The sequence below is a fragment of the Asterias amurensis genome, chromosome 1 (assembly GCF_032118995.1).
Source record: "Asterias amurensis chromosome 1, ASM3211899v1".
Taxonomy (NCBI): domain Eukaryota; kingdom Metazoa; phylum Echinodermata; class Asteroidea; order Forcipulatida; family Asteriidae; genus Asterias; species Asterias amurensis.
In genome coordinates, this window is record NC_092648.1 from 4,549,125 (window position 1) to 4,563,501 (window position 14,377).

At 40.5% G+C, this 14,377-nt stretch overlaps 2 protein-coding genes across 2 annotated transcripts; one reads left to right on the forward strand and one right to left on the reverse strand.

Annotated features, from left to right (window-relative positions):
• Positions 1 to 1,918: 1,918 nt before the first annotated feature.
• LOC139943276 (CDK-activating kinase assembly factor MAT1) lies at positions 1,919 to 11,080 on the forward strand. Its single transcript, XM_071940102.1, has 9 exons — positions 1,919 to 2,079; positions 4,241 to 4,345; positions 4,967 to 5,119; positions 5,451 to 5,524; positions 6,180 to 6,283; positions 7,142 to 7,282; positions 7,586 to 7,705; positions 8,667 to 8,794; positions 9,578 to 11,080. The coding sequence occupies exons 2-9, from the start codon at positions 4,254 to 4,256 to the stop codon at positions 9,738 to 9,740; spliced, it is 975 nt and encodes a 324-aa protein (XP_071796203.1). The 5' UTR covers positions 1,919 to 2,079; positions 4,241 to 4,253; the 3' UTR covers positions 9,741 to 11,080.
• Positions 11,081 to 11,273: 193 nt separating this feature from the next.
• On the reverse strand, positions 11,274 to 14,348 carry LOC139943265 (tRNA (guanine(37)-N(1))-methyltransferase-like). Its single transcript, XM_071940093.1, has 4 exons — positions 14,245 to 14,348; positions 13,156 to 13,753; positions 11,951 to 12,721; positions 11,274 to 11,439 (listed from the first exon to the last, which is right to left on the reverse strand). The coding sequence occupies exons 2-4, from the start codon at positions 13,727 to 13,729 to the stop codon at positions 11,390 to 11,392; spliced, it is 1,395 nt and encodes a 464-aa protein (XP_071796194.1). The 5' UTR covers positions 13,730 to 13,753; positions 14,245 to 14,348; the 3' UTR covers positions 11,274 to 11,389.
• Positions 14,349 to 14,377: the final 29 nt, after the last annotated feature.

The window sequence follows — 14,377 nt, forward strand, 5'->3', positions numbered from 1 at the left end:
CGTTGGCTGTGCACAAACGATGGGTACAGGAATATCCCCATATCACGGGTTCAGTGGGCCCCATACACTGTGCACAAACGATGGGTACAGGAATATAGCCATATTTGGGGGTCCAACGGACCGAAACACAATGGTGGGTTACCCCGTTGGCTGTGCACAAACGATGGGTACAGGAATATAGCCATATTCCGGGTTCAGTGCGGCCCCATACACTGTGCACAAACGATGGTACAGGAATATAGCCATATTCGGGGGTCCAACGACCGAAACTTAACGGTGGGTGGCCCCGTTGGCTGTGCACAAACGATGGGTACAGGAATATAGCCATATCCCGGGTTCAGTGCGGCCGATACACTGTGCACAAACGATGGGTACAGGAATATCCCCATATCACGGGTTCAGTGCGGCCCCATACACTGTGCACAAAAATGATTGCACAAGTTTTTATGTCTTGTTATTTTGAGGTCTTGTTATTTTGAGACCTTTTTCTCTCTTTGCAACAATAAGCATATTTCTATGCCTTCTTGGCAGTTCACTCGCCAAAGGCTGAGGCTTCATGTTAAACAAAAAAAAAAGATTTTGGATTTGGGAAATATTGCAGCAAAACATCCGACAGAAAAAAAATTGTTTCTCAAAACAAAGAAGAAAACTCACAGTACGCCGTTGGACCCCCGATTATTTTGTGCACAGTGTATGGGGCCGCACTGAACCCGGGATATTGCTATATTCCTGTACCCATCGTTTGTGCACAGCCACCGGGGCCACCCACCGTAAAGTTTCGGTCGTTGGACCCCCGAATATGGCTATATTCCTGTACCATCGTTTGTGCACAGTGTACGGGCCGCACTGAACCCAAGATATGGCTATATTCCTGTACCCATCATTTGTGCACAGTGTATGGGCAGCACTGAACTCGGAATATGGCTATATTCCTGTACCCATCGTTTGTGCTCAGTGTATGGACCGCACTGAACCCGTGATATGGGGATATTCCTGTACCCATCGTTGTTCACAGTGTATTGGCCATTCTGAATCCGGGATATTGCTATATTCCTGTACTCATCGTTTGTGCACAGCGTATGGGGCCCTGGTGGATCTGTGATAAGCTTTATTCCAAATTGTGTAATTAATTTAAAACGGGGATTAATTTGTTTACAATTTGTCTGGGTTGGGGTGATGTCTTGTTATTTTGTCGGTGTTGACAAATTAATGTGTCAATATTGGATTTGTTTGGGGGTGACCACAAATATGTTTTTCTTAAGTTTTCAGATCTTTTCTCTCTTTGCAACAATAAGCATAGTTGTTGGCCTTCTTGGCAGTTAAACGTGTGATTCTAAAAGAATCAGTATGAGTCATTGTGTAAAGACTGCACTCGTTATAGGCTAAGGTAAAATGTACCCTTCATGTTTCAAAAAAAGGGGATTTTATTCCATAATTTATTCCATAATCCACTAGCACTGGGCACACCTAATTGGAGGATGCTAAATCGGTTCGCTAATAATACCTAATTGAGTAGTATGGAGATGGGCCAAGATCTTCATAATCAGTTCAGGTTTTGGATTTGGGAAATATAGCAGCAAAACATTTGACAGAATTTATTTGTCTTTCTCAAAACCAATTAAGATAACTCACAAAAGAAACAAATTATGGGAAAAATAGTTTAAAACCCAACTGATGTACAAGGTAGTTATCTTAAATAAAATCCAACTGAATTTTCCAAACTCTAGGCATGACTTTCTATTATTTCTGGGTAGAAAATTGCATTGATTTTTAGCTTATAGTTTGCTTTATTAATCTTCAAACACTCCATTCCCCGCCCCCCCCCCCAACCCGCCCCCCAACCCGCCCCCCGCCCCCCCCCCACCAATTAATAAAGTTTAGTTCCGTCACTTGGTGGCGCCCTACTTGTTGAACCACTGGTGAAAAAGTGTTCGGCTGGAACGTGTAAATGAGTGATGACTTCTTCGTCCAATATCCACTGAAAAGTGCATTTTGCTTTGGTATAAGAGATAAAAGCAACACAAAACGCAACCTGTTTGTCTTCTACACACATTGAGTAATGCTTCAGTCTTCAAATAGGTGGGCAGGCTTGTTTAAATCTCTTTCTATATCGTCCGTGATTTGCACCATTTTCTAAAAAAATTCCCAGCCGGGCACAAATCGAAACTGAACTCACCATTACATTAGGACTACTCACCATCACCACAACAGGCCAAATACGCTGGATTCCCTCCGATTCTTGGTTGTGTCTAGCTTTCTCTAGCTAGGCATTGACATTGCCAGGATTTGAGATTAATTTAATTTATTAGAAAATGATGACATGTCATGTCATCATGATATCCCCCCCCCCCATCCCATCCATGCCCCCGAAATAATAAATATCGAAGTCTTATCATGAATATAAAAAAAAAAAATAGCATGCTGGGTACTCACTGGGAAATCCACTCACTGTTGTTTTACAGAATGGTTTAGCATGTTTAGTGTGACTTACCCGTGGCCGGCTCGGCAGGTCATCGTTCCAGTAAAGTAGTGCCAGCGTGTACAGCGCTTGGTGACCCAAAAAATAAAGGCGTTGAGCATATTGAGAAGTCCAAAAAAAACGTGCGATGCGACAGAAAAACAACAGTGAGCACTGAGCAGAAAATTGCGTTTTTTTAAGATGTTTTTTAATTTCACTTAACAAAAAGGCAATTACAAGCATTATGAATGTATGTTGAGTGTGTGGGGAAAGTTTTGGTTGTGTAGTACAAAGGAAACTTCAGTTATTGATGGTTAACAGTCGTAAAACTTGCACCTATCATATTGGTGGCGTGGTTGGCTTATGCGTAAAGCGCTCGCCTCTCACCAAGGTGACCCCGGTCGGGGCCATATGTGAATTGAGTTGTGCGCGCATTGGTTCTCTGCTGTACCACAAGGGTTTTCCAGACCATCCGGTTTTCCTCCCTCAGGAAAAAATCAAACACTTTCGATCTTGGCTGTGCTCCGTGGTCATAATAGGTTGATGTGGCTGGCAGCTGAATGCGCCCTTGCATGCCTGCTTCTTGAACACGTTGTAGCCGCGTCCTTTGCAATTCAGCTCTAGCTGCGAGTAAGGACGATTAGCCCCCCAAATTATTATTACTATTATTATTATTATTAAGGCCGATTTAAAAAAAATAGCGTTAAGGAAGCCCCAAAATATACAACCCTATAAGGCTCACCGGAGAGCCTTATAGTTTCTAGTAGAAGTAACATGTCACATGGGACCATTGGCTTTACAACCCAACGAAATAGACAGTGCCCCTTTTCCTTCACACAATGCCTTTCAACAATTGAGAAACATCGGCCAGGCGAGATTCGCGATGGAAGGTCTATCAATATTATCAGTTGTTTTACTTAATACAGTTACACCGTAGTGCATTGAAATCAATGTATCTGAAATGAAATTTTGTTTTTATTAGCTTGAAAAATGTCTTAGTTAACAAAACTTTACCGAACCAACAATAGTTTGGGGGATGATTGTACAAACTCTTGTAAGGTTCTGACCATCGTGGCTTTACTTTTTTACACCCAAAAACCTTGGGTTGGGTGGTCGGGTTGGCGTGTGGTGGTATCAATTTTCTCACATGCTACCTTCATGTGTCCATCATGTCTCCACCCCAGTTCAAATTACGCTGGGCTGGGGATGGGAGCACTGTGTGGATATAATTTTCCATTCCTACCTTTATAATTCTCTGGGGTTTTCTTTGAATCCTTGTATTCTCACCATCGTTGGGTTCTTTGTCAGAACAGTGAGATTGATTTTCTGAGTTGAGGGACTTTGGCTTCACAACTAGAATAAACAGAATGGAAAATAAGTCTTGGGGACTAGTGCAACTGGTATCGTAGTCGCGGATATTGATTGCTTAGTCGTGTTGCGACTCTACCGTTTTACGACTACCCGGTTAATTGTGCCGCCACGACTACTACAGTTCTGTCGCTCACGACTCTTCACGGCAACATAATTTTCTTATGAAACACAAACACATCATTCAATCCTTTTCAGCATGAGATTAACTATACTGCGCCTGCGACACGTCACAAATAAGATGCCAGAATGCATCTTAGGAATTGAAAATTCTTCGCGACTGACCGAAGTCTCGACTATTTGAGGCATGACTAGTCGAGTAGTAAATTTCACGAGTCGCCCAGGCCTAATGAAAATGAAACGAAACTGAGTCAAACTATGTTTAATATTGGAAATATGTGTCTTTTTTGATAGAGACTAAGCTTGTATGATGGAGGAGCAAGCGTGTCCTCGCTGTAAGTCCACCAAGTACAGGAATCCTTCCCTCAAGCTTCTGGTCAATGTATGTGGACACACATTGTAAGTACAAAGTATCCTTGTTTTTCTTTATTTGGGCGAGTACAAGTAATTATGAGGCATTGCATGGTGAGGTACATCAATATATATTTGGTTTGCGGTAACACCATGTGTGTACATGTATCTGCTTGCCGGGTAGAGTTTGTTCTTAGAGAGCTGTCTTTCTTTTTTTCTGCTACCGTGGAGTATATTGTTCGGGGGTTCGGGAGACTTCTCAGTTGTGAAAAGAACTGTCCTGATTTTTAACTATTACCCGGGCGGATGGTATAGAAAATAGGCTGGGACTACTACTTTAGCTTATAGGATCGTGATTAACTGTACTACCGCGGAGTCAGTTCTTAAAGTGGTCTCAACGTTTCGACTACATGTAGCTTGCTCTAGTCATCGTCAGGAAGTACTCAGGAAATACTATTGAGCTCCAAACACTGATTTTGTGCTTGCTGTGTCATTTCTGCTTTTCATACCTGACCATAAACACAGCATCCAAGGCAACGTGTTTCGTTAATGAGTAGACACAATTTGTTTACCATGGTACAGTCGCTGACTGCATGATGGCTCAGTGTAAAGTTAAGTCCTAGAGCCATAATCTAAACAATCTATTTTTGGTTTATTGTTATTGATTAGATGTGAGAACTGTGTGGAAATCTTATTTGTGAGAGGTTCGGGCGCTTGTCCATCCTGTAGCACACCATTACGTCGGAATCAGTTCAGAATTCAAGAGTTTGAGGATGCCAATGTGGAGAAAGAAGTCGACATCAGAAAGAGGATTTTAAAAGAGTAAGAATTGTTCTTCGAATTGTTCAATAAAAGTTCAAGCAGAGGCGAAAAAAGTATGTTTTGTTGAGTATCGAAACCTAACTCTTAACACAAATGAGATAATCATCGCTAAGTGCTTGTTTAAATAAAATAAATGTATATACGTTAAACTCTGTAGAAAAGTATTTCTTACAAAAAATTCTTTTTTTGGAATGAACTTCTGATCCAGTAAAAATGTTGAACTACAAGTTCTACCTTCTTGTGGAATTTACTAAAAATTTGATTTAATTTGAGCCCTGTATCAGATGTACATAATTGATGTAATTGATTTAATTTTTTAAATTCTATTCAGCTTCAACAAAAAAGAGGAGGAATTTCCAACATTGAAGGAGTATAATGACTACTTAGAAAAAGTTGAAGAAATCAGTAAGTGTGATATAATTCCACTTTAAGTCAGACTTACTCAAACGATAACGTTGAGAAGCCCATAGAAAATGCATAGGGCTGCTTTGGTTTGACTCTGTACATTTATGTCCACTAAAGAAATCCTGCTCTTTGGTCGAGTTCATTACAGCTCTGTGAAGTCTAAACCCCAGAGTTTTACCAAGGTGGAAACTCACCAAAATTTTATTAATTTTTTTGTCAGCAATGACCCTCACACCTGAATAACTAACTGTGAAATATTGTAGGTAAGGGGTATGATCAAATCTCATCATGGGTGCATTCGTTTTAGCTTCCCTGGGTCGACCCCGGTCTGCCCCGGTACGCTCGAATAGCTTTGATGGGGCTCACCCGGGTCAGCCCCCAGTGCCCCACTTGTGGAGTGGGTCACTTGGGGGTGACCCGAGGTGCATGCCCTCACCACGAGAGGGCGAGTGTGATCGTTCGATAAGCTGTTATCAGGGGCTCACCCGCGTGAGCACCGCGGGGTCGACCCAGGGAAGCTAATCGAACGCACCCAATACTAGCTTCATGTTTGATTGTAAGTAAATTCAGTTTTGACAGCAGTGTGTTCAAGTGACGACATTGCGTGCTGTATGAATGAAGATGAAAACTTTGTATTTGTTTTTCCGTTAACCAGTTTTTAATCTAGTGAATGGCACAGATGTTGACGCCACAAAGAAAAAGGTTGAACAGTACAGGAAGAACAACAGAGAAAGCATCATGAAAAACAGATCCAAACAGGTGAGTTAATTAAGAGCCGTATCTCGATTTCACCAAACACTAAGATCTGATGACGGAGTTGACAATATTTGTCTAGTATTGTGACATTACACTTAACCAGAGTCAGGCCTGATACATAGGGTACAAAGCCTCGACTTTCTGCAGGGATGATTTAAATGTACATTTTTAACGCTTTACCATTGTTACGTCCTTCAGATTGGATGTAAAGCAGTTGGTCTCGTGTTTTGTGACATGCACATAAAAGAACCCAGTGCACTTATCGCGAAGAGAAGGGGAACGCCCCGGTGTCCCTAGCTTGATTGCAAGCATATTGCGCCATAGCGTCTTGTAAACCGTTACGAGGTGCTATGTAAAAGGAGTTGATCTGCAGTGTCATGGCCGAGCAGTTAAGAGCACCGGATTCAAGCACTGGTGTTTGATCAGCAGGGTGTGGGTTCGAATCCCAGTCCTGACACTTGCAACATCAAATTGGGGAGGTAGTGCTTTCTGCTCAACCGGCCAGACTTCGAATTGATGATACCCAAGCCTACATCCGTATGGACTGTAAAGGGGTTAACCCTGTTTCAACCCTAGGAGTAGGTGGCAACGGCCTCTGGACAAAATAAATTGTAGGCCACACCTTGAAGTAGCCTTCAGGCCTTGTGTGTCAGGCGACTTGCATAACAAAAATACAAAAAATAACTCAAACATAGTCCCACATACCTTGCAAGAAAAAACTGTATGTTAAAGTTCCTTGAGCGTCACTGAGTGATGGATGCACGCTTTGTACAAGAAGCTACTTTTATTATTATTTATGGTAAAGTAGACTGTCATTATTGCTTTAATTATTACCATTTTTCTTTTCTTTAAACATGACAGAGTACTGATCAAGCCTATCTGGAGGCTCTGATCCAACAGGAAAACGAAGATGAAGAAGAGAAGAAACAACAGCTTCAGTTCATGGAGAGACAAACTAAGAACCAGAAGAAGCGGGACAAGGAAGCTCTGATTGATGAACTGGTGAGTTGAGAAGCTGGAACTCAAGTCTTATCTAACTCAGCAGTACCAATGATTCTTGTTGAGATCCATCATTTCTTGCAAGAAGAGATTGCAGGGTTTCTGCGGATCCTTGGGAAGTCTTAAATTGAGCATTAACTGGGTAAATTTAAACTAATTTGGACACAATTTTTATTTGGTACGACCAGTTGAAAGTTATGCACATTGATTGCAGGTTCACCTTGAATTCAGTTGGAGATCATCTTAGGCAGATTTGAGCACTATACAATTATTTGCTTTTGTTATTTTCAATTATTTATGTCTCAGATACACTCCAGCATGCCAGCAGATCATGTGATAGCCAGCCATACAGCTAATGTTGAGATGCAAGAAGCGCCGGTCTTTAAGTTGCAAAAAAAGACAACATTCTCAACTGGAATCAAAGTGGTAGGTTGCAAGTTTCTTCGGAAATTGAATTGAATTTGTTTTGTTTTGTTTCTTTCAAGAAGTTAATACTATCATTGAAAGGACTGTCAGGTTGAGGAAGTGGTATCTTTGCTTGCTTTCAACCTCTGGGACCCCTGTTTAAAGACAGTGGACACTATTGGTAATTGTCAAAGACCAATCTTCTCACTTGGTGTATCTCAACATATAGATAAAATAACAAACCTGTGAAAATTTGAGCTCAATCGGTCGTCGAAGTTGCCAGATAATAATGAAAGAAAAAAACACCCTTGTCACACTAAGTTGTGTGCTTTTAGATGGTTGATTTCAAGACCTCAAGTTCTAAATCTAAGGTCTCGAAATCAAATTTGTGGAAAAATACTTCTTTCTCAAAAACTATGGCACTTCATAGGGAGCCGTTTCTCACAATGATTTGTACCATCAACCTCTCCCCATTACTCGTCACCAAGAAAGGTTTTATGCTAGAAATTATTTTGAGTAATTACCAATAGTGTCCACTGCCTTTAAACTGAATATTCAAAACCATAGTGCATAGCACACCGGGTGGAGAGTTTGTTTGGGTCTCGCTGTTGTTTTGTACTCACATATACCTGATATGGAAAGGTTTGCGGTAACACCATGTAATGACTATCCCTAATGAGTTGGGGTGGTTCTGAAAAGAACCGTTGGTTTCAACTCGACGTTTGGATCAGTATGCTCTGATCGTCATCTGGAGAGAAAAAAAAGACGATCAGAGCATACTGATCGAAACGTCGAGTTGACACCAACGGTTCGTTTTAGAACCACCCCAACCCATTAGAGATAGTCATTACATGGTGTTATCCAAAACCTTTCCATATCGTATTTTCATCATGCAAAGTTTCAAATCCTACTCACATAAACCTGATCACCAATAACTTGGGTGGAAAAACAGTTGTAATTTTGATGTTCTTTATACGTTTAGGGATTTGGCTACCAGGATGCCTTCTTACCAATCCCAAAACAAGAAGAGATCTTGTACACATATGAGGAAGAGACATATCAGAGTTATGGTCCATCAGCTCCATCTATAGAAGAGCTGGACACACAAAGGTTTGACAATTCTATCATTACTTTCAATGGAAACGAGGGATAAAAAATTGTCTAATTTTAAATTTGATTTGAGGGTGACTAAAGACAAATTTACTACTGCTGGATTTGAATCAATGACCTCCGGATTATTGTGCTGGTGCTCTTCCATCTGAGCTATCTAGCCCTATGTTGGCAGTCTTCCTAATTTGTCGTTATCTTTGTTTGGGGGTGCTAGTCAGAGGCCACACAACCGTTAACTGTCGAGTAGCCAGGGATCACACACCCAAGTCTACAATATAACTTTGGAAGCGGCAGCCAGGGTATCACCCCAAATCATTTAATTTCACCCTGGCAGTTTCCCATGTTGTTTACATGGGGATCAGGTTGCCTCAGTGGTTTCATTCCCTGCCTTTCACCTCTGGGGACCCCGGTTCAAATCCCACCTCAGACCGGAGCCTTGCATGTGGATTGGGTTTTCAGTCCCTACCTGATTACATGAGTTTTCCCCAACAAGGGTTTTCCTTCCATAACTAAAACCGAACATTTCTTCTTGTTTTCCTATCCATCCTGTTTTTGGCACTAATTGTGCTGTTGGGTGTGTAATAAATAAATTACTTTGATAAATTGAAAAGATAACACTCTTTATGGTCTTGGTTTTGTGATACACAGGTACAACATATCAAGTGCCGTCAGTAAACTCTTCTTCTAATAGCTAGTTTGAGGGCTTGTCAAATAAAAAATTAATGCTTCTTATTGTTCAGAGAAAAGGAAGATTAAACACTTGTGTTCTTGGTTTTTCCATAGGTACAACAAGCATGTGAGGCCAGCATCTCCACAGGGTATGGCCGGGGGCTACAGTCACAATCTGGCCTGCCTCAGAGCACTCCAAGAAGCGTTCTCTGGACTATTGTACTTTCCTTCGCAACACAAAAACACCGAGGACTCCACAAGTATGGAAACAAGTTGACGTGTGAAAAGAACACTCACTGGGCGTAAATTGAGCAGTTTTGGATCAAGAAGCAGCGATTTTGTGTTTCAAAGATCACTGGTTGTCACAGGTACCCACTTATACACCTATGTGAAGAGGAGCAATTATGGTAGAGTGTTTTGCCTCAAAGGACTACCACCATAAGCTGGAGTTAGAATTTGATTTGAGAATTCCCTGAATGTCACAGGTACCGATTTATACACCCATGTGAAGAGAAGCAATGATGGTAGAGTGTTTTGCCCCGAAGGACTTATGAAGGACAACTAGGGGCGACTCAACCACCATAATCTAGAGTTCAAATTTGATTTGAGAACTCCCTGGATGTCACAGGTACCCATTTATACACCCATGTGAAGAGAAGCAATGATGGTAGAGTGTTTTGCCCCGAAGGACTTATGAAGGACAACTAGGGGCGACTCAACCACCATAATCTAGAGTTCAAATTTGATTTGAGAATTCCCTGAATGTAACAGATACCCATTTATACACCCGTGTGAAGAGAAGCAATTATGGTTCAGTGTTTGGCCACAAAGGGCTATAGTTTGAACCCACATTCTGGGGACTCAACTACCATAGCTTAGGTATAACTGCATTTGAGAATTCGCCGAATGTCACAGGCGCTGTTCATACACCTATGTGTAGAGAAGGAATTATGTCAAACTATAACATATCAAGAACACAAGCAAGAAGACTAGTGAATGAACTTACATTCAGCCAAATTTTCCAAAACTTGACAACTGCCTGGACACCATGTCATACATTTCTATATGAGCTGTGGCGGTTGTTAGAAGAACAGGTGGTTTAAACCTTGTATGTGGATGTAAAACCCCTGGTTTTTCTTAGAACCGTCATGCATGTAGCTAGTAATAGATTTATTACAAGGTGTATCCGCATACCTCACTTGAATGTATTTTCACCATGCACAGTTTTTGTTTGATTTTTTTATTGAACTTTTCGACAACAATGTTCTTCATATTATTTTGGTCTTGTCTTCCAATGAAATATCCTTCAAATGTGAGATTGTCATTAATGCACATGGGAAACCAATACTCAAAAGAAGAAACACAGGAAGCGAAGAAAGTAATGACAAATCATGTGATCCGCTTTATTGCTTCTGACTTCAAATAAGAAAGCAAACCTTATTAAGTTGAAGTTGTCAGATAAACAAAAGACTAATATTTTGTTTTGATAGTAGAGCAGTAACGTAAAATCAAAAGCTGTGTTTTCACATCCAGTTTGTAATCCTAGTTTTGTACTTTGTCATAGTCAAATAGTTTGACCAAAGAATTGAAATAAATAACTGTACTTTTTTACGGTTATTAGAAATAAAATACAGAATATTTATCTGATATAAATCGATAGTTGTTTAGTTTGTTATTCTTCTTATTTGAGTGAGAAATTACCTCTTTCTCAAAAACTATGTTACTTCAGAGGGAGCTGTTTCTCACAATGTTTTATACTATCACCAGCTCTCCATTGATTGTTACCAAGTAAGTTTTTATACCAACAATTATTTTGAGTGCCAATACATGTAGTGTCCATTGGCTTTTTAGTGCTTAGAATGTGCCAGACTCTAAGATGCTCCCTGATAGCCCAAAATGTCTTTGTCATTCCTCCGGGTTTTCCTGTTACTCTGTCCTGGGTTTCTTGAGCTCTGGTTCATTTGTTGCATTTGTGCCTGTAAAAGAAACAAGGGAGGAAATAACATTAAGAAAGACATCATACAAGTGAGTGGTAATTGATATAGTGTAGGCTTGTTGTGCAAAAATGGCTTTCTTGCATTTGTTCTGGAGAACAAATCAAATTATAAATCAGAATGGGTACTAGAGGAATGAAACTTCAAAAGCAAAGAACAACTTTGGTTTTTTGGAACCATTCATTTGGTTATGTTTTGCGATATTGCTGAAAATCTGCAGTGGTTATGTCCATGCATGAAAGACGCTGAGAACGTGTCGGACAGTAATGTTTCTCAGATTTGAGTTTTGGGGCATAAAATGTTTTTTCCATAACCACATAACCTCAAACTGAAATGATTCTCAAAATTCTTTATACTATCGAAAGCTGCAGTGCTGTACTACTAAATGAAGTTATTATTGGCATTAATTTTTAAGAGTAATTGCCAAAAGAAACGGAGAACAAAATTGTGAATCAGGATTGTCTAGTTCAACCTTGCCAGGTTGTAAACTCACCAAACACAACATCTGCTGGCATTTTGAATGATGCGCACATCATCTCCTTATTAGGCGCCACATCTCTGACATCATGTATGAGAGCGCCCTCAATGTTATGACCGAGCACTGCCTCAATGCGCTGTCGCACATCACCCACTGTGTCCTCCTCCTTTGAAAAGCAGTGACAGTGCACGGTGGGAAGTTGAACCCGGTCCCTATCTTCTAATGGAACATTCTTCAGTAAGTTCGGGAAGACGTCTAAGAAGTCGATAGCGAGGGACGGTAGATTCATGACAACATGAGTCCTCTTAGTTTTATCATTTGTGCTTGTATCTTCCACCATCTTCAGAAGATCCTTCCGAACTATCTCCTTGATGAACTCCCTTCCATCCAAGTTGAAAGTCTGCACCGATCCTCGTTTGATTTTATTCAATCCCACATTATGTTCCAACCATTTGTAGGACTCCGGGTTTAAATCGTTAGCGAGTACGACACAGCCTTTCTTGGCAGCCGGAATGGCGAAAGGCCCCACCCCTGCGAAGACGTCATACACAACATCTCCCCTGTTCAATAGTTCGACGATTCTTGTGTGTTCCGTCGACAGCCGGGGGTTCCAGTAAACTTTGGAGAAGTCAAACTCAAAAGAATGTCCGTGCTCCTTGCTGATGGCCACCATGTTGTCCTCACCGGCTAAAAGCTCCATGTTGAAGAAACGGAACTCGTTGTTGATCTCACCAGTCTTGTTCACTACTGTCTTTACTCCTGGATTTTTATCAATTAGAACTTCTCCTGAAAAACAATATCAAAAATCAAAACCAATTTAAAAGAACCGAAAGTGTTTTGACAGGAAAGGGGGGCCAATCTCCAATCTTGTTCAGCCGCTATCTTTGTGTGGAAGTTATGACACATAATGTAAAATTTTCATACGATCAATGCAGTATCTTGCCTGCCAGGAAACGCCTGGAATGTACTTTGGTCAATCTTTTTTTCAAACAAAAATTACTGGTGAATGTTGACTGAATCTGAAACTGGGATCCAGATCTTAGGAGGTATGTTTCTCCTTTAGTTAACCCCCTGGAGTTATAGATTCCAAGGAGCTTCTGTGTAATCACTGAACAGTATCCTTGCACTAGAGACATTCATCCAAAAAGCCTGACGTATTTTATTTTGAGAAAAATTACGGCATTTCTTGTTTGCCAGACTTAAAACAAGTTCTGTCATACCTATGATGTGCTTGTACTTCAACTGTTCTGATCTCAGATTTAAGTGAACGATATGTCCAATCCTACTGAAACCAGTGGGCACCTCAACTCCCCCCGGCAACAGAGACCGTAAAATCTCGTCAGAAGTCCAATCATTGTACTCCAACTCAAGCTTGAAGTCTCCAAACTTATCCACCAAGTTATACTCCTTCAAGAAGCTGATACCAGGTTCATCCAACGATGCAATGTCATTTGAAGAAACTTTACTCGGGTTCAAGATGAGTACTTTCTCGTCTGGATTCTGAGGATTGTTTCTTAGGAATGAAAACATTTTACGACACACCGCTTGGCTTTTAAGAACCTTCAGACATTTATTTGTGAGCTTCTTATCAAAATGAACGGCTGGGACTTGCACAGTTTTTCTGAAAAGTTTACGATTTAAACTGAGGTTGTCTTCAGTCAGTGTGCATATTGGTGGATCAAAAATACCACCAGGCGTTTTCGTCGACATGGTTACAACAGGAATCCTTCTCAAGGTGTGAAAAGCTGATGAGAACGATTTGCTGAGATACAACCAGGGATGAGTCTTCAACATTGAGATGTTCCTTAGCAGTTCAACCTGTTCAAACAAACAATACAAGAATAAAACATTTGAAATTTTCCGAAGTTCTCGTTTTATCAATACAATATAAAATATTCAATATTGGGGGAACAATAAATACATTTAAAAAATGTGCAATTGTAAAGTTATAAACAATGTAAAGTTATGAACAATGAAAGTGGCAGCTGAAAAAATTATGTCCACTGTCTCAATATCATCTCCAATTCAAACAAAGTCAAACTGTTAATTTTAAATTACTTTTATATTTGTATATTCGAACTCGCAAGTCATGTCTGAGTCTGACTCTGAGCTGATGCAACTTGCAAGCAAGGGAAGTGCAAACTTCAGCAGAGGACTTTGAGTTTTGACTCGTTTGACTTGAGCCAGGTAAATTTAATAACGAAATCAAATATAGCTATTCTGTCCTGCTAAAGTGTGTGGTGAATCATGCACTTTTAGGCTAGATTGTTTAAATTTAAACTAAACTGTCCAGTTGTTGGTTTACATACCTTTCATCATAAATTTGTATCACAATTCTCCATCAACACACTTCTCCATCAACACACATGCTGCATGCACTTGCAATGTTGTGCAACTGCATGCAAAGCCTGCATTTATGATTTGATGTAGCGCCCTCAAGAG